Raw genomic sequence first — 23660 nt, forward strand, 5'->3', positions numbered from 1 at the left:
AGGGTCACACAGCTAGTAAGTGTTAAGTGTCTGAGGCTGGATTTGAACTCAGGTACTCCTGACTCCAGGGCTGGTGCTCTATCCACTGCGCCACCTAGCTGCTCCCCTTCTATTTCTTGTTAGCTCTATCTTTCTTTTTTTTTTTTTTTCCCTATTGAAAAATGAGAAAATGAAAAAACCCTCATGGCATGTAGCACACAAACATATATGCCAGCAAAATAAATTCCCATGTTGGTCATATGAAAAATGTACTTCTCATTCTGCATTTTAAGTCCATCGCCTCTGGCATATTTCATCCTGGGTCCTCCAGATTTGTGATTTATCAATGGATTGATCTGAGTTCTAAAGTCTTTCAAAGTAGTTTTTCTCTATATTGTTATTGTCATTATAGACATTGTTCTCCTAATTCTGCTTATTTCACTCTGCATCGGTTCAGAGGTTTTCCCAGTTTTCTCTGAAACTATCCATTTTTTGCTATTTCTTAGAGCATAATAATATATTCCATTATATTCATATATTACAATTTGTTTAGCCATTCCTCAATAGGTGGGTACCCCCTTAGTTTCTAATTTGGGTCTACTACAAAAAGAACTGCTATTTTTATGTATGTAGGCCCTTTTCCTCTTTCTTTGATCTCTTTGTGTTATAGACTTAATAGTGGCATTTGTTGCTATTCACTTGTGTCCCACTCTTTGTGACCCCATTTGGGGTTTTCTTGGCAAAGATATTGGAATGATTTGCCATTATCTTCTCCAGTGGATGAAGGCAGACAGAAGTTAAGTGACTCACCCAAAATCATACAGCTAGTAAGTGTCTGAGTCCAAATTTGAACTCAGGCCTTCCTGCATCTGGGCCCAGCACTCTATGTACCATGGCATCTGCCCTAGTAGTGGCATATGGCCACATATATATATATATGGTCACAGAGTATGTATAGGTTAATGACTTTTCCACAGTACGTATGTCATGCTTTCAAGATTTCCAAGCTCTGAAGCACTTGCTGGAACATTAGCTACTCCCAGACTACTTCCCTAACCCTTCTTATAGAATAAGAACCTACACTCAGGGTAGGTCGATGATGAAGGCTGAGCCTTTGCTCTACTCTCTGTGAGAAGAGCAGATCGTCATCCTTCTTCTAATGGCCTGGGTTTGTGTGTCTGTGCCTTTTTGTGTTTCTGCATGGCTTTTGGGGGCTTCTACAGCTCCAAACAGATGCATGAAAAAACAGTTCCCTTGAAGATCCCAGTGGACCAACTGGAAAAGTTGGAGGAATCTCCAAAGGAGAGGAGTCCCTGCCTGGAGACCCTGGAGGAGAGGTGAGCACTTCCACCAAAACATAAATTCCCTGAGGACATACCTGGAAGAGCATTTCCCAATGGGACTTTGGGAGCGACTTCCTCTTTCCTCAAAGCCTATCCTTGAGATGTGGAGGGCTTGCATCAAGGCCACCTGGAATACCCTCCCCTTCCCTCCTTTACCTGAGAACCTTCTCAGCACATTCCTCTCTCCTACATACTTCTTGGGGGCTACAAAGCACTGGGTTTCAACACCCTGCAGCTACCTCCTGCTGGCTTCCTCTCCCAGCCTAGCCTCAGGCTGTCTCTAGCATATTACTTTCATTTTGACCTGAGCGGCATCTGGGGGCAGAGCATTTCTGATCTGGCCAGGTCATGTCCCTGCCTGAGCTCCTGGGGTCCTCCTTGTCCTGCCCATCTGAACTGTGAGTTTCTTGCCTTCTTCCCTTGATTCCACACATTCCTCATGACTGACATTCCCAGGCCATAAATTTTTCCCACAGGTTACTTATTGGACAGAGAAGTGTAGAAAGGTTTGAGGTTGGCAGGGACTTCAAGGAGGATAAAAGGGAGCTTGAGGCCTTGAGCCTTCCCAAGAATCATGCACTTAGCAGGGCTGGGAGGAACCTACTGATGATGGCCCAAGACCCCCTGAATATTGGAATTAGTCATGTTCCCCTGTACACCCAGAGAAAGCCCTCTATCTTCAAAGCAGCTGTTGTGGGGCTCCAGCACATAGCCAAGGAAGAATGGGGGAGAAGACCAGGGCCTGAGGAATCATGCACTTGGGAGGGCATTCAATGGGTTTGTTATCCCTCCAGTGGAATGTCTCTTTTACAGTGTGCATCTGCCTGAAGGCCTAAAGGATGAAGAGATAAAGAAAAGCAGCCTAGAAGTGGTGAGTATGGGACCCTCGTCCCCACCTTCCCAGGAGCAAAGTTCCAAGGGATAGGAGAAGCAAGAGCTGGGGCCTCCCCTTGACCCAGCCTTAGATGCTTGAGAGCTGCTAAGGGAGTGGAGGCTGGGCTCTGATGATTTCACAAACCTTAACTCCACTGACAATGGTTTGTCCATGCTGGCTGGCTCAGTCACCAGGAAACCAGGTGAGCATCAGACTCCTGTGCTACCTGGAGACTTAAGATACTGTTATCTCCTATGTCAACACAAAAGCATTAGGCCTTCCTCACTTGATGAAAGACTGCAAGTCCAAGTGAGAGCTTTAACTTGTAGAGACTTGCTCAGTATAAAAAAACAATCATTCAAACTTAACCTTTATCTTCCTGGTGAGTAAGTTACTTTGTTCCTTTCAGAGTCCGCTATCTGGATCTTGGGTCTGGGGCATTCTGGCTGGCCTCTACCTCCCAGGGTCTATAGTGTCTCAAAACTGCTATGTTTATTTGCAGACACCAAATAAATACAACCATCAATATCATAAGCTGTTCAAGGACATCCCCCCAGAGGAGACTGTTCTGAAAGGTGAGCTAATGATGCAGTCTCAGCCCAGGTTGTGTGGTTGACTAGGTCACAGAGAATCTCTTGGGTATTCTTGCTCATAGGTGATCAAGTTAGGGGGCTTTCTCCTGGTCATCTCTGAGAGGCAATGTATAGTGGAAAGATTTGGAGTGAGGATAAACTTTTAAGGCCCTGGTTCTGACACTTCCGACCAGGGGTCATGTCTCTTCTCTAGGCCTTACCTTTCTTATATGTAAGCAAAGGGTCTTGAACTACTTGAGGGTCATTCTAGCTGAGACCTGCTAGTATTTTATGGCACTTGTAGATGGGTATTGGTGGCCCTTGAACATTTGTTGGTCCCTATTTTTCTAAAAATATAAAAAGGTTTTGCTGAACTAGGACACAGAGTTGAGGTCTTGAAAGTTTCTCGTAAACTGTAAACGGCCTTATAAATGTGAGTTTTTGTTATTGTTCTTGTTATGGAAACTGCTGAGTTTCCTCCTCTCTACCAGGTTTTCAAAGGACTTTCCCTGCATGGCAGCACTGTGTGAGGGTAGGAAGCCAAGGATCAGGGCAGGCTGGAGAACGGTAGAAGGCAAGGGATGGTAACCCTAAGGAAGGGGCTTTGAGGGTGGAGGAAAGGAGGAGGATTGAACACTATGACTGAGGTGGGTATGGACAGCATAACTGTGCAGCTGGCAGAAAAGACGATGAGATTTTTCTGAAGTGAGACTGAAAGGCTTCTTGGGACAAAAGTTCCAGCATTCCGAATGACAGCAGGTTACTTAGGGGCAATGGAAAAGTTTTCGGGGCTTCTGGGGAATAAGAAGGACATTGTTAGGAAGAGAGAAGGGCAAGAGTTAGGGTCATGTAGAGAATCTTGTTAAATTTTTTAAAATTCTGAATTTAAACACCAAATGAAATGAGTATTTCTGTATACTAAGTTGAACAGAGAAAGAAGATTCATGAAAACATGAATCTTGCTTAAGTACAGGTTACTTTTTCCTTCAAGTCCATAATTATTTCAACATGTAGTTGTTCTGTTTGTGTTCCCTTCTGGCTTTCCTTTAATGCATTTTCAAATGCTTCCTCAACCCTATTTTCTTTCTTTTCTTCCCTTTTTTGGGACAATCTCTCACTGTCTCTCTTATTCTTCCCACCTTCCCACCTCCCACTGGAAAATAAAAATAAAAAAGAAAAACAAAACCTTTATAATGTATTGGTTGTATCCAAAAACATATGTGTGAAGACATTTTTAGAGATTGAAAGGATAGAAACAAAGGAGGAGAGGCTGAAGGGGAAGGTGAGCAGGGTCTCCTGGGACCTGTTTCTGACTTTGTGGCATCAGGTGGGCTTGATAGGATCACAGTTCAACCAACCAACCAATGAGCATTTGTTAAATGCTTACTATGTGCCAGGCACTGTGCTAAGGGAAGTGGATACAGAGAAAGGTAAAATGGTACCTGCCCTCGCAAAGCTTATATTCTAGTGGGAGGCAACATGTAAATCATTAGGAACATATTAGATATGTGTAGAAAAGATAGAAAGTAACCTTAGATGCAATGGTACAGAAGAGTTCCAGGGAACTCATGATAGAAGAGGATCTCCAAATCCAAGAAAAAAAAAAAGAAAGAAAGAACTGTGGAGCATAGATGCTGATTGAACCATATTATTTCTTTTGTTTTGGGTGCTGTTGTTTTTTTTTTTTTCTATTTTGAGGTTTTGCATCACTGCTCTGATTCTTTCTCTTGTAACAGGATTAATGCAGAAATAGGATTAATGTTATTATGTGTATATATATATCTATATGTATATGTATAGAGATATATAGATATAACCTATATCAGATTACCTGCTGTCTAGGGGAGGGGGGAGGGAGGGGAGGGAGGGAGAAAAATCTGAAATTGTAAAGCATGTATAAACAAAAGTTGAGAACTATCTTTACATGTAACGGAAAAAATAAAATATCTCATAAAAACTAAAAAAAAAAAAAAAAAAAGAAAGTAACCTTAGAGAGGAAGGCTATAACAGGTGGAGGATGGAGGGGATCTTAAAAAAAAAAAAGCCTCCTACAGAAGGTGGCCTTGGAGCTGAGTCTTGAAGGAAGCCAGGTAGAAGCAGGTAAGGGAGAGGGTCCCAGGCATGGGGGAGGGAGTATCCTAGAGGAGGGGAATCTGTGTCTTTTCCATTATTCTTTGCTTCCTGGAGAAAGTCCAAAAGAACTGAGGATGAGTTCAGTCAGACAGCTGACCTCTCTGGAACTAGGTGTGCGTGTGTGTACTTGTGTGTGTGTGTGTATATGTGTATGTGCGCACATATGCGTACATGAGCTGGATCTTCAGCCTTTGCCTAATGTATTTCATGTAGTGGCTGGGGCCCAGGGCCTCTCTCTTTTCATACTGTGACCTGTAGTGTGTTATCTATGACTTCGTGCTTTTTTGTTTTCTGGTGACTGTGGGTCTGTCTATGTGGATGTATGTTTATATCTCTATATTCCAGTGTGTTCCTGTGCACTCCAAAGGGATATCCTCATACAAGGACGTCTATACATCTCCCATAACTGGCTCTGCTTTCATGCCAGCCTCTTTGGGAAAGACATCAAGGTATGGTGATGCTGCCCCCTTTAGGGGACTCTGTCTGCAGTCTCTGGCATGTGTTGTAACTGACTGCTCTTTGAAACCAAATGAGATATTTTATGGGTTTTTTTTTTTCATCTCCTCCACAGCTGAAGGTATCAATAAGTGTTTGTGGGCCAAGTGAATGAATAGCTGTATAAAACACACTTTATACATCTTAGCTTCTGTCAGGGGCGAGATAAGTATACTGAGGAATTGAGTCCTTCCTTGTCTTCTGCTTCCCCTCAAATTTTGGTATAATGAGACCCCTAGTTAGGCCCTAGTTAGGACATGCCAGAGACCACATAGGGTCTAAATTGGTCTATCTGATTCCACCAACTGATAAACCTTGTTTAAAAAGCCCTGCAAGATCCAAAATAGCTTTTGAATCATTAAAATTGGGGCTAGTTCTTGTATTCTCTAATCTTCCATGTATAATAACTACCACAACATGACTAACCATGTTTTGGATAAAGCAGAACAATTAGTTCCTAGCCACTTGGCTAGCCAAGATCATCCTGTGTATGTATATTGCCTTTTTTTTTTTTAGTGAGGCAATTGGGGTTAAGTGACTTGCCCAGGGTCACACAGCTAGTAAGTGTTAAGTGTCTGAGGCTGGATTTGAACTCAGGTACTCCTGACTCCAGGGCCAGTGCTCTATCCACTGAGCTACCTAGCTGCCCCTATTGCTTTTTTCCAGCAAGGATGGAGACCAGGAGTGGGAATCAGGGAGTGGACCTTTGGAAATGCTGGAGTATATGTGTCTAGTGGTAAAGGGGGAAGGAGTGGGAGATAGTTATGTTGAAGTAGAAATAGTAGAACTTTTCAGAACTTCTCTGTAGGCTACGTTGTTCTCACAAATGGGCCTTGTGGGGCAGCTAGGTGCCGCAGTGGATAAAGCACTGCCCTTGGATTCAGAAGGACCTGACACTTGACCTGGCCTCAGACACTTGACACTTACTAGCTGTGTGACCCTAGGCAAGTCACATGAGTGGACAGCTGGAAGGAGGATATGGAATGAATGAAAACTGCTTCTTGAATCTATCAGCATTGGGAGGTGGAAGGGTAAAACTAGGGGAAGTGAGGGGTGGAGTTCAAGCATGGACACCAGCATAAAGGTAGAATCATACTCTATGGAGTGTTTGTTCCATTGCCCAGTTCACAGCTATAGGGGCTGAATATCTGTGGGGCAGTGTCAGTGATATAGGGGATGGTGCCTTCTAACAAGGTAGGAGAGGAGGGATCCTAAGAGAAACATGCTTTTCTCCCTTCAGGTAGTCATCCCTGTGCTGTCTGTCCAGATGATAAAAAAGCATAAGATGGCCAGACTCTTGCCAAATGGACTGGCTATTACAACCAACACGAGCAGGAAGGTCAGTGAGTCTCCACACTTCCCATCAGGCATCTCTTCTCTCTTCTCTGTGTCAGCAGGTATTACCCTTTCAAGATTGGGCACTGTTGGATGAGGGAAGCTAGGTGGTATGGTGGATAGAATGATGGGCTGGAGTCAGGAAGACTCATCTTTCTGAGTTCAAATCTTGCCTCAGATACTTACTAGCTATATGACTTTAGGCAAGTTACTTCACCCTATTTGCCTCAGTATCCTCAATATGTAAAATGAATTAGAAAAGGAAATGGCAAGCCACTCCAGTATCTTTGCTCAGAAAACCCTAAATGGGGTCATGAAGAGTTGGACATGACTGAAAACAACTAAAACTCAATTGCTGAATAGCTCCCCAAAGCCAACCAAAGTTCCCCATAGCCCTACATGCCATCCTTCCTCTCACAGTGAGCTGTAATATCAGATCTAAAACAGTTTCTGAAATTATACTTTATTCTTGACACAGAGGCCAATTACTCTGTGCCCTTGCTGCCCCAGGCTATGCCCAGGGATTCTGATCCATGGAGAAGGTACTTCTTTATTCAAAGAACAAAGAGTTGCTAAAATGGTCATTATCCTAACAATACTTGTGCTTTATTAGTTTCTCTTTTCTTTTTCTTTCTTTCTTTCTTTTTTTTTTTTGGTGAGGCAATTGGGGTTAAGTGACTTGCCCTGGGTCACACAGCCAGTAAGTTAAGTGTCTGAGGCCAGATTTGAACTCAGGTCCTCCTGACTCCAGGGCCGGTGCTCTATCCACTGCACCACCTAGCCGCCCCTGCTTTATTAGTTTCTATGATGAATAGGTTGCTTTTTAACTTGAAGCTCATCCCACCTCCCCCTTTTCTTTTCCCTACCCCAACCCATGTTGGAAATGGTGGTTAGGTTCCTAGGCTAGTCCGCAAAAATTATTTAACTCAACATGCCATTGACCTATAGGACTAATTATACTTACTGTATTATTAATACTAATATTCCAGATATTGTTTCTATGGGAAGACTGATTGATGCGATGGGAAGAGAACATGGCAGGCGAAAGAAAATGGTGCTGATTCCTTCCCTTTCCCACCTTCATTCCTTCCCATTTACTCTCTCTCCCTTCCCAAAGTTTCCCATGTTTATGCTTATAGATATTCTTATTACCCTTGAAGTTAAAAGGGAAGGAAGAAGCCTGAGCCACGGTTTTCCTGGGCTTAGATTTCTTTTTCCTCCCAGCTGCTGACCTTAGCTTCCACTTACTTAGCCAGGTCAATGGCACAGAAGCTCCAGCTAAGTGTGTGGCAGACCTGTGGGTCATGATGTTCGGACCTCTCCTGACCCACTGTCCTAGAGCAGACATTCTCTTCAAGTTTGAAGCAGCTTTTCCCTGGGTTCAGGAAGAGGTGATAATCTACCCAGGGGTATGAGGCTGTGAGGCAAAAATCTGGCAGGGCTTGTCATGAAAAAGGGAACATGGTGATGGAGAAATGAGAACACAAACTGACACCTGACTTTCAGCCCTAAGGCCAGATAAACCTAGATTCTGCAGTGCTTTGGGCAAAATCACTAAAGTTCTGAGACCCGATCTGACCCAAGTAATTAAAAAAAAACACCCACCCCCTGCCCCCCCCCCCCCCCACACACATACAGACATACACACATGTATCAAGTGCTTACTATGAGTCAGGCACTGTGCTAAATTTGGGCATACAAAGAAAATGCAATACAGCAGACCCTTTCCTTAAAGGAGCTTACGTTCTAATAGGACAGATGTATAAATCAGAACCTACATCATCTAAGAGAATTAGATCCTACTCAGAGCTCCCCCAAGGGTAACCAATATGAATATTTTTAGGCCACCTTCACCTCCCTTGTTAGCAGCTCTCTTCCATCCCTATGCATTCTCTAACCCCGCCCCTCTCTTCTGGATATTCCATTACTAAAGGGTCTTAATGACGTCAGCTGATTGTGTTTCAGGTTTGGACAACCAGGAAGGTATCTAGTGCCTTTCTCGTGGGAGATGCTGGAAATTCAGAATGTCTTCCAAACTCAAAGGGATAAATGTCACTAGTGGTTAGATGACAGCCATGGTGTTAGGCCTATGAAAGCTATCTTTTTAAGGTATATGTGTGTGGGAGGGTTCACAGCACTCCTCAATTGTATCCTATGGGAAACTGTCACCATTAGAGCTGGGCTGTCTTCTCCAGGCCATGTTTGAGGGATAACATGGCCAGAGTAGGTGTTGTCGGCCCTCCTTCCTCACTGCTGCTATTTCTTTTCTGTATCATAGTATATTTTCGTATCATTGATCTCAAGGGACAGCGTCTATGATGTACTGCGGAGAGTCTGCACCCACCTGCAGGTAACATTGGGCTTTATCTGGGAGGTGGCCCTGCCTATAGTGTCAATCCTGAGGACAGAGCCCTTTTATATGTTCTTTTCCTGAGCTAAGCCTTTTCTAAGGGAGTGAAATCCCCACTCTTTCTCTGCCCCAATCTGTAGGGTAATAATATTGGCAAGCAGGAGATGGGGGAAGGAAGGAGGGTAGAGTACCTCAGAATTGAGTTTTCAGGGGCTAGTACTTCCCATGAAGGCCGTTCCTCCCCTGCAACAGAATGAGCTATTTGGTCACCACATACCTGAGTGTTTCTGTGCTCATGGGTGTACCTTGTGTGTGTTGCCATCCCTGTGTCTGTGTGTATGCTTGTTTGCTTTGCTGTTTAGTCCTATCTAGGAGGCCTTAGGTTTCTTCTCAAACAACCAGAATGGTTTCTTTTCCCTACCTTCACCTTCAATTACAAGAGTCCTTAACCTTTTCAGTGTCATGGACCTTTTGGGCAGTGTTTGGTGAAGCCTGTGGACCCCTTTTCAAAATAGTGTTTGGGGTTTTTTTTGTTGTTGTTTTTTCCCCCTTGTTTTTGGTGAGGCAATTGGGGTTAAGTGACTTGCCCAGGGTCACACAGCTAGTAAGTGTCAAGTGTCTGAGGCCCGATTTGAACTCAGGTCCTCCTGAATCCAGGGCCAGTGCTCTATCCACTGCGCCACCTAGCTGCCCCTAGAACAGTGTTTTTAAATGTGTAAAATAAAACACATATACAAAAGAATATCAATCACATTTTCCTATCTAAATTCATGGACCCCTGGTAATCTGGGGGTAATCTGAAGTCCATTCACCCCAGGTGAAGAGCTCCTTATCAAGGTCATCTTCTAACCTCTATTTTAGATTTTTGGAAAAAGCCAGAAACAGGAGGAAAAACAAGGGTAAAGAGGGAAGAAAGGGAGGCCTGGAACAGTTTCCCTTAAAAGCATGGGAGCAGAATGAAAGTTCTCCTGAAGTAGCATAGTTAGCTTAGCTGTCTTTTTGCTTGTGAATCTCACTCCCCAACATTAGACTGGGATCCCCAGGAGCTAGACCCTCAGGATTTCTCTGGAAACGAACTCTCATGTAGCTTTAGCTCTGGAGAGACAGTAATGGTTACTTCCTTTGTCCACAGCCTTCCAGTAAGAAGAGTCTGAGTGTAAGAGAATATCCAGATGAACCTGACTCTGAGTCTCTGGTGAGATTTGCCTATGGGAGCAAAGGGCTGTTGACCCACAGTGATTCTGTAAGAAATGTGAGGAAACAACAAGGTTACCTGTTCAGGGGACCAATCACAATGGAGTTAGGGTTCAAGATTTCTTTGGTCAGTGCCCTCAAAGTGGAGACATCTGTTAGCAAAGTCATTAAGGTCCTGTTTACACTCCATTGTCACCTATTGGAGCTGGACTTACAGTGTACCTCACTGACTAGTGTAAGTTAGTGGGGGGAAAAGCTGCTTGAATCTCATAAGTATGTGTAAATTGTCCTTTCTGTTTTATTCCTTAAAGAAAAGTCTAGCCCCCCCAAAGCACCATCTCCTATAGCTAGCCTCTCCCTTAGCTCCCTCCTATCTCATTTCTCTCAGTAGAAAAGGTAGAGGTTGGTACAGTGGAAATTCCATTAACAAGAAGTAGTGCATCCAAAACCAGGGTGGTGAAATGAATTGAAACACTACCATAAGAGGTCTGGTTAGGAAGGAGAACGGAAGACTTCTAGAGGGCCAAGATAGTTTCCAAGTATTTGAAGGATTGATATATGAAGAAGGATAATACTTGTTTTGCCTGGACTCAGAAGGTAGGACTAGATCCAGTGGGTAGAAGTTATATGGAAGCATATTTTGGCCTAATTATCGGGAAGAACTTTTCTTTTAAAAAGTAACCAATTTTTTTTCTTGCCCTGAGATTCTATTTCATCACATGGAAAATGATTTTATATTATTTTACAACTGATTCAGAAACTTAGAGTTCTAGTCTTTGCTATGTGATTTATTGACTTTTTGGCAAGTCACTGTACCTTTCTGGCCCTGATCTATAAATTGAGAAGGCTGGACTAAGCTCCTGTGGTTCTTATTCCCTCCCCCTTCTCCCCCCAGGGTAGTAAGGTTTAAGTGACTTGCCCAGGATCACACAGCTAGTTGTGTCAAGTATCTGAGTCTGGATTTGAACTCAGGTCCTCCTGAATTCAGGGCCAGTGCTTTATCCACTGCGACACCAAGTTCTGAGTTGTTAATCAGCAAGTCTGTATACAGATTAGGGATAGGACCTTCGATACTGTCCTTGTGAGTTGAAGATAGAAAGGTCCCAGAATGTTATCCCTAAGAATCAGTCAATCAATGAATAAACATTTATGTTAAGCATCTATCATGTACTCACTACACTAAGTTCTAAGGATACAAAGATAAAAGTGAAATGATGCCTGCTCTCCAGGAACTTATAATCAAGCCTAGGGAACCAACATTTAGATCTATAAGTGCATACAGAATAGAGACAAGGTAATTTTGGGGAGAGGACACTAACATCTTCATGGAGAAGGCAGAATTTGAGCTAAACCTTGAAGAAAACTAGGGATTTTAAGAGAAGCAGATGAGGAGGGAGTACATTCCAAGCATTTGGGACAGCCAGTACAAAGGCAAGGAGACAGTGCTCTGTATTCAGAATACTGGATTCTCCTTCTAGTAAGAAGGCCAGTTTGGCTGGGCTGTAATGTATATGAAGGGGATTAGGATAGACAAGACTGGAAAGGTAGATTGGGGCCAGGTTGGGAAGGGTTTTAGATGCCAACTGGAGGTTTTATTTTGATTGTGGAAGTAATAGGGAGACACTGGAGTATATTGAGTAAGGCACCTGCACTATTAAGAAAATCACTTTGGCTGTAGAGTGGAAAGAGACTTGAAACAAACCAATTAGGTGACTATTGCAATAATCCAGGATAGAGGTAATGAGAGCCTGAACTAGGGTGGGGGCTAGGTGAGCAGAGAGGAGAAAGAGATGTCATGGATCTAGAAACATTGAGAATCAGTAAAGTGAGAGTTAGGAGTCAAGCATGACACTGAAGTTGCAAACCAGGGTGATTTCAAAAGATGGTGGTGCCCTCAGTGAAAAGGGGGAGGTTTGGGGGAAAGATAATGAGTTCTATTTTGAACATGTTGAATTTGAGATGTCCTTGAGTAGGAATTTTCAGGTCATTGGTGAGGAGGGACTGAAGTTCAGGGGAGAGACTGGGGCTGAATATACAGATCTAGAAGTCATCTGCATAGAGATGATACTTAAACCATGGGAGCTATTGAGGGAAGCATTTTTCCATTTTGTTTTGTTCTGCAGATAGGTCAGGCTTCCTTATGCTTGAGGGACCAGTGGAATCCCATGTTTGCTCTGTATTTCTGGTGAGATCCTATGTCCAAGTCTGGTAGGGCTAGCAGGGTTTAAGCCAAGTTCAGTGACCAACTTATGTCTAGGTCAGGTTCCTAGGTGTGTTCATCAGAAAGGCTCAGATACTTTTCTCCTTTTTCTTTCTGTTTTGCTTTACCAGACCTGTGATTTCTTCTGAATGAGGAACTCTCTCCTCTGACACTGATTGGCACCTGCTCTGCAATTTAGAATATCGGAGGGTTGCCTGGGGCCCTGAGGGGGCTAAGTGACTGTTCTGGGTCACTGTTCAGTGTGTGTCAAAGGTGGGACTTGTATCCATGGCTGGATGACTCTAAGACCAGGTCTCTACCCACCCTACTCTCCCTACCCAGCCCCAACTTTTTTTTTTTTAGCCCATTAGCCTACCCACTTAAGAAAGGCAGTGGCTTCTTCAGTGGAAGGTTGCTAATCTTTCAAAATTCATGTGCCAGTATATATATATTGCCTTTAGATGTGTAAAGAGGGACCTGGCTAGCCTTGTATCATAGATCAACGTGAGAGCAGAAGGTATTGGTGGCACAGGGGGTGGGGGAGAGTTGGGGTGTTGGACTTGAGAGCTAACTTGAGCAATGGCTTAGAGATGATACTGAGAAATAGGAAAAGTTTCTAGGTAACAAGCATGTAGCCAAGAGCATTGTTCTTAATTCTCATCCTCTCATGGAGTATTTGAGGAGGTGGTCTCTTTGGATATGCTGATTCTCTGCTGAGAGTCATTTAAATTTGCTCAGGAGTCTAACAAGGATTAGGGCAAACTTCACCTGGCTGATCTGAGGCAGAGCATGACTTGTTTTTTTAAAATCCAACTGAAGGAAAAATGTACTGGGCCTGGTTAATTTTTAAGATAACATCATAATTTTACATCAGCAGCTTTCAGTAAAATTGTTTCCCATTGATGCAGGGCAAATTAGATAGGTCTGGAGAAGGGGATGGCTAATGAGTGGGTTGTTTGTAATGTCTTGGCACTGCTCTGACTGAAGGGACGATGGAACTGATGCTTTGGGGCATTTGGGGGGCATTGATTGGGTCTCTTTCCAGCTTACACTGAACCCTGGCACCAGATATATTCCAGTGGAACTTTCCTTTTCTTATCTGTTTTTAGACCACAGCAGGAAGGGCATTCATTTCCTTTCACTTTAAAGATTCAAAGAGAGCTGGTTTGAGTCAATAAGAGAGACAGTGAGCCTGGAAGATGGTGGGAGGGCATCTCCTTGTTGCCATGGTGATGGCTTCCCACAGCTCTGAACATACCCAGGGTAATGGTTTTTGGAGAGAACTTGGAGGAGTCCTCTGGGGATGGGGTGGTGGTAACTATTTTGATGGCAGTGTGAGATTGGGATCTCTCTCCTCCACAGGAGGGCCTTGTTCCAGAAATGAAATGGAGAAAGATGTCCCCAACTTCATTGTCTCTGTCCCTCCCTGATGATGTCTTCCCCTGCATTCATCGGGGATCTATTAGCAGCCTGGGCACCAAGGAGAGCTCCTTCCCCTCTGAGAAACCCCTGGCATCTGGTGAGCTGGGGAAGGACTGGGGTAGGCTTACAGGGGCCTTTGACCCATTCCCCTCCCCACCCAGCTCATTTGTGTAAACTTCTGAATTCTGATGAGCCCAGAAAATGGAGGAGGAGGAGGAGGAGGAGGAGGAGGAGGAGGAGGAAAGGGGAGACAGGAGCATTTTAAGTAAAAAAAAAAACATTTAGACTTTGTGTCAGGGAGGGAAGGCAGTCTTTTATGCACGGTAGGCTAAACCTGTGTGACAGGCCTCTCTGGGTAATCTGTATTAGTACTTAGAGAACCTGCAATTGTCCCCACACCCACCTCTAGTTTTATAGGGTTAACCATGGGGGGGGGGGTGGGGCTTTCTAAGAGCTCTCTGGGTCCTGATGAAAGCCTTCCAATAAAACCCATATTTAAAAGTCCTTATTCTAGTTAAGAACCCAGAATAACAGACTTGGTTCCCAGGGAAAGGATTGGAGTTGGGATTCCTTGGGCTGTATCCTAGTGACAGGACTTTATGCCAGGGAGGCTTGTCTTTTCTACAACAGCTTCTGAGAAGATCGTGTACTTTAATGGGAGTGGGAGCTGGGCACACCAAGGATTATGGGTTCTGCTGCACTTCCATTTTAGATAATGCTATCCACACAGAGGAGGAGCTGGAGGGGGAACCAGAGGGCAGCCCAGAGCTGAGGCCCTGGGATTATCAGCTGCTCAAGGTCTTCTTTGTACTGTAAGTGGTATGTGTATGTTTGGTGTGAGGTGTGGGTTTAGAGGCTCACGTTGGGAGATGGGGCCTTTGGATATGGTGGGATGGTATCAAGGATTGGGGGAAGAATTTTCTCCAGGAGGTCTTGAGTTCAGCTGCTTCCTTATAGAGTCCGAATGTTGAAACTGCAAAGGTATACAATACATCTAATCTAATCCCCTCATTTTACAGAGGAGTAGAATCCTACAGAGGTGAAGCACTGTAACCAAGATCACATGGCTAATTTGCTTTCTTACTTCTTTTAATTCTTCTTCCTGGTATTATGAGGAACCAGGGCTCTTAGGATTTCTCCTGCGCTCATCCACACATTGTAGATGTTTGTAAAGGTCATCTCCCGACTCTTAGTGTACATGCTTGTTAATTTTAAAGGTAAGTCTTGGATATTGTAACAGTAATATTCACTGTAGATAATATTTCCTACATCTCTTGTGAGCCTTGATAAGGATGACTCCCAGTGCCCAAATAGGGAGGGAGCACAGACATAGAACAGAGTCAGGGGATGGCTAGAGGAATCACATGGGAGTTCTCACTGGTACTTGCTCACTCCTCCCCACACCACAGATTTTGGACTTAATATTCCTGGCTTTCATCTGCATCCACTCCAGAGGTATCTCATTATCTTTTTTTTTTTTTAAATCAGACCTACAGATAAAGGGAGCTCCTGGAGAGGAATTCCCTTTAACCAAATGTAATCCTCACATTTGCATCTCAGCAACTCTTGTCCATATCTACAAGTTCTTCATAATGGGTCTAATTTAACAAGCTGTGGGTTCCTCTATGTTTTTAACATTTTATAGGTACCAATTCAGTAGTTAGGCTGTCCATATTTTATCCCTTATTCTCACTACATGGTGGGCTCTTATGCCACTTCTTGCCTCAGCCTACATTTGACCACCATACTTTGCTCCATTGTTTTTTGAATTATTCACAATTTAGACTCTTCAGAGATTGTGATATTCCATGATTTGTTGCTGTATAGCATCTTTGGAAGAATACTGGTGTTAAAAAAGATTTTTTGAGCGTCAGGGAAAATCTTGAGGTCAGTGAAAATATCATGCAATTTTCTAAATGCAATCAGCCTACCTTCTCCCTTTAATTCTGGACCCAATGCATTTTCCAGCAGCACGGCTGGTTTATCAGCTCAGTGAGCTACCCTTCCAACTACATATCAGAGTCTAGACAAAAGGCATTCTTCATCCATTTGTTTTTCCTGTGTGTACTGTTGGAACTCTTTTGTATTGTTCTGGATCTCACATATAAAGTTCTGTAACATTCTGGGGCTTGATGCAATCAGGACAATGTTGTAAATAACCAGGAACACCTGGTGGACCTCAGCTTCTGTGGAGAATCCCTCTTCCATTTAGAGTCTGTGCTGGACATCCTACATGACAGTGGCAAACACCCTTGATGAACATGTCTCTTTTTTTGAGATATATGGCTATTTTAGAGGAAGTTAGGTAGTACAGTGGTTAGAACAGTAGGTCTGGAGTCAAGACCTGAGTTCAAATCTAACTTCAGATACTTCCTAGCAGTGTGCATCTGGGCAAGTCACTTTAACCTCTGTCTGCCTCAGTTTCCTCAACTATAAAATGGGGATAATGACAGCACTTACCTCCCAGGATTACTGTGTGAGGATCAAAGGAGTTAATATTTGTAAAGCATTTAGCATAGAGCCTGACACACTGGAGGTACTTAATAAATGCTTGTTTCCTTCTTTCCATCCTCTTATGATCTGTAGTTTGGGGCAATGAGATAGCATAATGGATAAAGCACAGGTTGGAATTCAGGAAGACGCAAGTTCAAATCTAGTTTCTGATACTTCCTAGCTGGGGGACCCTAGGCAAGTCACTTAATCTGTTTGCCTCAGTTTCCTCATCTGTAAAATTGAGGTAATAACAGCACTTACTTCCTAGGGTTTCTGTGAGATTAAATGAGATATTTGTAAAACAGTGTCTGGCACATAGTAGGTGCTATGTAAATGTCGACTATAATTTTTATCACTATCATCTTGACTTATATTAACAGCCCAAAGATTGTAGAATTAAACTCTCTGTTTTACCTATCAAAGACTCTTCCATGACCGCAACATATATGTGGGAAATGCTTTGTTAGAGGAGACTTTAAGACTGAATTTTGCTCTGGAGGATCAAATAGTTTTCAAGATAATCAACAAATGAGAACAATGTAATCATATATGTTTTGTACCTTGTGGTCATTTACGTGACTATCAAGATGTGGTCTTCTATAGTGCTTTTGTCTTCTCATTTCTTGCATTTCCTATCCATTAAACTCTTCAAAAAAGATATGAGCTGTAATCGATTTTCTTTTGGGAGAGCCCAACTATTCCATTCTCAGTTTCTCACCCAGGGTATCCCAGACACATGCATAGATCAAAAGCAGACATATGGATTCTTAATTACTGATAGACTTTTGACCTTTTAACTGTAGTAACACCCCCCATGATTTTATTTCAATTTATTATCTTCCCCTTTTTCAGATATCTTGAGACTGTTTCTCAACATCCTCAGAATTACATTGCCTTCTGTACCTTCTCTCAGATTAGAATGTAAGATTCTTCACTCTAGGGACTATCGTGCTTACTTGTATTCATTTCTCCAGCATTTAGCACAGTGTTAAGTAAATGCTTTATCTAATCTACTTCTCTATAAATCTGGTCTAATCCAGCGGCTCTTTTCTTTAAGGCCATTTCCACTTCTTCATATTATACACTGACTGAGATGTTTTGCTATCATGGATGAAGAAGATAATTATGGAAATGCTATAACCATTTCCAATCTGGAATGTCTGCCTGAGGGTTCCACTGATCTCAACAGTGACTGCCTTACCTGGCTCATTATTTCAGGGAGGCCTCCAAAATGCTTCAGTTCACTCCTTATTCCCTGGCCATATTCTCAACAACAGCTTTACCACTGGATTTATACCTTTTCCTACGTACTCCAGTTCTTAAACCATGAAAGGGATATGTCAATCTACTTTCCTGTGGCACCATTCTCCATCCCTGTGACTTTCCTGACCAAAGTGACTCTCCTTAACCACAACTCTTTTATGTGTATCATCTTCCCCTTTTATAAATGTAAACTTCTCAAGAGCAGGAACTGCCTTTGTTTTTGTATTCATACCTCCAAGAGCTTTTAAATTCACTTATTCCTACAAGTGTGGGCAGAGCTATTCCATTTTTCAATAGTACTTTGTCCTTCCAATTTCATCTTTAAATGCCCTTAGGATAATTTGGCTTAACTGGATCTCACATGGATTTGTTTTTTTCCTTCACTGATTTCCCGATCTCATGAGGTAATACTGCTAATAATCTTCCACTTTTCCTCCCCTTTAAGATTCTGCAAAACTGGTATTGTCCCCTCATTGCTATCTCTTTCCGTCTGGCAAGAAGATAAAATGCTTGTTGGCTAAGGTATTTTCTGGGCTTTTTTTTTTTTTTTGGCCTTGTTATGGCAACTGTCTTACATACATAGGAACCGATGTTAATGTCTTTTCCTTTATCCATCTTCCATTTTTGGTTTTAGTAGTTTGCTTGAATAGATCAGACAGGAACTCTTTGTGTGTGTGTGTGTGTGTGTGTATAGGAACTGTTTATATATAGATATACATATATGTAAAAACACATATATACATACATACACACACACATTACATCAATAAACGTAAAGCTCTGGCCCAAGGAAATCACAGCATTACCCACACTGAAGAGCAAGGAAGGGTATCAGAGGCCATCTTGTCTATCCAAAGTCCAATAGAGCTTTCTACCAGCTCACTCTGTCTTAACCATAGACATTTGTCAGGAGCAGCTTCTGAAGACAGCAAAAAACTACTTGCAGGGAGTTAGCAAGATATAGTGGGAAGAACTTCCTAGCATCAACATTGGGTTGTAGCCCTGGGTCTACTACTGGATGGCCTTGTGACCTTGGTCAAACCACTTAAACTCTTGGACCTCCATTCCCTCATCTGTAAAAGGAGGATAATGATACACAAGAATCATAGAAGAGTATGTGTAAAATATTTTTGAAGTGCTACATAGCACATGAAGGTGTTACTATTATTGTCAGCAATATTCCAGGAGAGTCCTGAGAATGGAATTCCAGAGATGCTGTTTCCCCATCTTAGGACAGGAGCAGAGGAATGGAAGGGAGTGGTCTGAGTTGCTCTGCAGGTTCAGAATAGAAGCATTTTGGTTTGAGTTTTGAATAGCACTGGCACTTGGTCCCTGTAGGGGTAGGTTTATGGAACATAAATGTCTCTAAAAAATCTTTCTCTGAAGACTAAGAATTCTGTTCCAATGTTAGGCTAGAGTAGGATGGCCAAAGGGGCCTGGCAGGCTCAGGGTAGGTGAAGGTGTTGAGAAATAAAGATAAATATACAGTGAGAGTATGAGGGTATGTATGGGCTACTTGGCTCTTTTTATTTAATATGCTAACTTCCTCTGGCTTTGCTATTTTTACTCCAACATTTACCATTTAAGCCATCCTGAGCATTACCATAAAGAGTATAACTCAATGGCCTTCAGGGATGTGGGACCTGAGGGTCAGAAAGCCACTCAAGACCCACGAGGCCTTGAGACCAGCGGAGGCAATCCTAATGGATGTGGTCATGATAGACGACAACCTTTTGGAGACACTTGGCTGAGACCCTTTCCCAAGGCAGCAGCAAAAACTGAACAAAATCTGGATGGTTCCTTGGTGTGTGGAAAGTGGCTGTAGTTTATGTTGTGTTAGGAGTCTTGTTCCCCTCTCACTACCAGAAGGAAATGAGACTCCATTTGACACGTGGGTCTGAGTTCCTCCTGATGCAGAAAGGCTTTGGTCTTCTCTTCATGAGGCCTTTAATAATCTGGACAAATCAAGTGGGATTCTTCTCTTAGGAGGTATTGATTCAGACACTGCCTGCTTTCTTGTTACCCTTAGGATATGCCTCCTGGTTGTGTCATCATCTTACATGGCATTTCGAATCTTCCGGCTGGAGCAGCAGTTATGTTCTCTGAACTGGGACTCTGTGTCCCATAGACACAGGTGAGGTTATTCTCCCCACGGGACTCATGAAAAAGCACACCAGAGTGGGCAGCTAGGTGGCACAGTGGATAAAGCAATGGTCCTGAATTCAGGAGGAGAACCTGAGTTCAAATTTGGCCTCAGACACTTGACACTTGGTAGCTGTGTGACCCTGGGCAAGCCATTTAACCCTGACCACGCCCCCCCCCCCCAAAAAAGCAAAAAGCACACAAGAGGAAGTCCTTATTGTCCTCCTCTAGGGCTCTAAGGTGGGCTATGATCCTTGACAGGGTCAAGCAGGCTAAAGCATTCTGTGTGTGGGAGGGAGAGAGAAAGAGAGAGAGGGAGGACTGGAAACCTATTTCTGCTGTTTTCCTCTTCCTCCATCTTCCACCCCCCAATTCACTCACAGCCTACTTGCTGGTTATTATCTTCCATAACTCTTGGGTTCTTTCCCTGTTTCAGGTGACAGCAGTGGGAATTTTGTGAGTACCCTTTCCAAGAAGGGAGCCCTTGGTGTTGAGATTCCAACATAGTTCCCCCTCAGTTTGTGTTGCTGAAATGCCAAGAAGAGAGTCTTAATGAAAAGATTTCTAATTTTCCTGCCACCTTGATAGCCTGATCTGAAGGACCTGTTTATGAAGGAATCCTCTCCTGGTCTTATTGGACTCAACTCAGCAGATGGAGAAACCAGTTGTGGGATCCTGTGCCTCAGTTTCAGCTGTCAGGAGCAAGTCGGGGAAACCATCTAAGCTGCTTCTCAGAAATGGTTGCTTTGGGTAGGCAGAGTGTTTTTTGGAAAAGCTCATTGTACTTGGGCATCAGGAATAGAGTCTCATTGAGGTCACTCCCACTGTTATGTCCCTCACTCCAGTGTCTGAGGAATCCAAGGACTGAATACCAATGCTACTCATCCCTTTTGCTGCCCTGAACAAGCCTTCACCTGGAGGCCTCAGCTGTGCCCAAAAGAATTACTTCCTCTGAGCCCCCTGGAAGTCTTACCCAAACGAAGTTGAACACACGAAGCCAAAGGGCATTTTGCTGCTGGGGTAACTAGACGTGAGCTCAGGACAAAGCTTACTTGGAAAAAGGTTGGAGGTAGACTATGCATCTTAAGTGGAGGGGGAGAAGTGATAGCAACAGAAGGTGGCCATCCTTGTACTTGTAATCAATCTAGCCATGCCTGGCAGCCTGGGACAAAGCTGGAAGGGCAGCAAGTGGGGGAGATGAAAGGGCTACAGCACTTTCTGAGGGCCATTTGGGGAGGAGTAGGCTGTGGGAGGAAAAGGAAACATCCCAAAGGATTTCTTTGCTGAGTCTGTGCCTATGTTGATAACATTTTCTACTCTTCACACAGAGGCCCAAGAAGCAGACAGGCCAGCGGTAACTGGTAAATCAGTCAGGGACAGTGTTTTTGCTTGAGCTATTTGTGTCATTGTCAGAGCTAAACCTAGGTGCAATAAGCAAAGTGAATAATTGTGCCTTTAATCTATACCATTCTTGAATATATACCTTCAGCTCTCTTTCACAAATGGTACCCTGGATTAATGCTTCATTTTCTGGAAACTTGAACAGGCACTGATTATTGGGCAGTGTATATACTTTACCTAAGAGTTCTCTCTGGGAAAAGTAGACATCCCATGGAGTGAGAGGAGTCTGTTTCACTTCCCCTTTCCCCCAACCCTAAACCCTATTTAAATCATTTGTCATGTCTCAGGCTCAGGTACTTCTTGGCTTTGTACTCTTGTTTTAAAGAATAGATGTGGTCAATATTTGAATAAAACAACTCCCAGATTTTTCTTCTTGGATCTTCCAGCTTTCTCCCTAAGTCCTTCCTATCAAGATTTTTTTTAAGGAAACAACTTGATAACCTGATCTTCTCCTCCTTGGAAAAAGGGATACAATTTCTGATCTTCCAACAAAAAATAAACCCACACCCTCTTCCTGAGCACATGAGAGCTGGGAGAAGCATAAGGAAATGAAGTTGGCTGAAAAGGTGGTAACAAGCATCATGAACCCAGTGCAATAGACCTGCTCTCACAATTTCCCCCATTTAGCACCCCACCCCATTCCCTATACCTGTAGTTTCCATTTGCTCCCTTCCCTAATCTTTGACTTAGTTTCACCCCCCCCTCTTCCTGCCATTTAAGTTCAGGCAAGAAGGAAACTGAGGAGAAAACATGTCGAGTGCATCACAGATGACAGTTCAGAAGTTCCCACACTGTAAAAGGTTGTTTGCCATCCTTTCCTTCTTCAAGATTCTTGAGATAGGCTCCTTGGCCACTTGGGATGTCCCTTTCTTGACCCTGGAGAAAGAAAGCAGGAGTATCAAGCTTGGAAGTGGGCACATTACTGAAAGGGAGCCACAGCTTCCTGCGACACCCAACAGGCACTTCAGACAAAAGGCCCGGGGAGAGATGCTCATGAAACTTCTCTGATTGAACTCTGCAACCTAAATCAATGCTGCTGTAAACACTGGAACACACTGCCCCATCTAAGGAGCTCCTGGATTTGGCACACTACCTCCAACTCTTTCCTCTTGTCCTAGTCCTTGGAAGAGTCAGACAGCACTGAGAAGCTTAAGTCATCTCAATCAATGAATCCTACAGTGGAAAGGGACCTCAGATCCTCAGATGTTGCCTAGTTCAATCAGTACCTGAAGCATGAATTCCCCACTACAAAGCCTTCAGCAAGTGGCCCTCCAGACCTCTCGGGATAAGGAACACCTGACCTGATGAGGCAGCCCATTTAATTTCTGGGAAGCTCTAAGTGTTAAAAAGTTTTTCCTTATATTGGGCCAAAATGTGCTTCTCTGCAGTCTCCACTTTTTGGTATTACCTCCGCCTTCTGGGCCAAGAAGAATGAGTGTTATCTCTCTGACATGAAGATACTTCAAAGAGTTGAAAATAATGTCCATATCTTAGTCTTTTCTTCAAACCAAGCATCCCCAGGATGCCATCCTGGCTGACCTCCTCTACATGTGCTTCAGCTTGTTCATGTCCTTCCTCAATCATGGCACCCTAGACTGAACAGATTTTAGATTCTGTTTTCTGATCAGGGCAGATTATAGTAAACTTCTCATCTCCTATATTCTGGACACTATGTCTAAAATCACATTATTGTTTTTGGTTGCCATCTCACACATTGACTCATATTGCAGCCCACTAGAATATGAACTACTTTGTAATAATGTCTCTTTCCTCTTTTCCTCTCACCCTGACCTGGGCAGCTGATTTTTTAAACTCAAGTATAGCACTTCACCCTTCTAAATTTCATCTTGTTAGTCTGGGTACAGCAGGGTTGGTAGCTGAGCACTAGGGGCAATGTGGAGTATTCTATTGTGATGACTGTAAACTATAAAGTATTTATTATATACACACGAATGGATGTTCTTTTGATTTCCTGGGAAGATGGTCCAACCAGATTCTGTATTGTCTGGGGGAGGTGGGTGGGTAATGCTGGGTGTATTTCAATACAGTGTGATGTTAACCTATAAACATATGAAAATATTTAAATTTTTTTAAAAATCTGATTTTGCTTGTTTTCTGTGGTTTGGAAAGTTCACTGCTACTGACTCTCCTAATAAGTTGCCCTGTGCCCAGAAAGTAGTGGACCCCAAATCATCTTCCTCTATATGTTGCTGCAAACCCACTGGAAATCAAATCCAAACTTAAATTGTATGGGGTGGGAATCACCACAGGAAAATGCTACAGCCAGAGTTGCTAAGGATGTTCATCATATAATACACCTCCATTTCCCAATCTGTGATACAGAGCATATAGCATGTTGTAAGAATGCATAATGCACTGAACTTGGGTTAGGTTTGAATCTCACCTAAGGCACAATAACTATCTTAGTTTTCATCATGTATAAAATGACAAATTTGGAAACAAT

At 43.1% G+C, this 23660-nt stretch overlaps 1 protein-coding gene across 6 annotated transcripts in view; it reads left to right on the forward strand.

Moving 5' to 3' along the window:
* GRAMD2A (GRAM domain containing 2A) overlaps positions 1–23251 on the forward strand; it is an 86151-nt gene extending 62900 nt beyond the window's left edge. For all 6 annotated transcript variants that reach the window (XM_043984224.1, XM_043984225.1, XM_043984222.1 and 3 more), the window contains 11 exons: positions 1203–1316; positions 2136–2193; positions 2699–2771; positions 5247–5350; positions 6637–6735; positions 9010–9081; positions 10214–10276; positions 13838–13994; positions 14610–14709; positions 19683–19787; positions 20232–23251. In XM_043984224.1, coding sequence (XP_043840159.1) covers positions 1203–1316; positions 2136–2193; positions 2699–2771; positions 5247–5350; positions 6637–6735; positions 9010–9081; positions 10214–10276; positions 13838–13994; positions 14610–14709; positions 19683–19787; positions 20232–20235 — 949 coding nt within the window. In that variant the 3' untranslated portion in view covers positions 20236–23251. The remainder of the gene's footprint in view (positions 1–1202; positions 1317–2135; positions 2194–2698; positions 2772–5246; positions 5351–6636; positions 6736–9009; positions 9082–10213; positions 10277–13837; positions 13995–14609; positions 14710–19682; positions 19788–20231) is intronic.
* The last annotated feature ends 409 nt before the right edge of the window (positions 23252–23660 follow it).

Source organism: Dromiciops gliroides, chromosome 2 (assembly GCF_019393635.1).
Source record: "Dromiciops gliroides isolate mDroGli1 chromosome 2, mDroGli1.pri, whole genome shotgun sequence".
Lineage (NCBI taxonomy): Eukaryota > Metazoa > Chordata > Mammalia > Microbiotheria > Microbiotheriidae > Dromiciops > Dromiciops gliroides.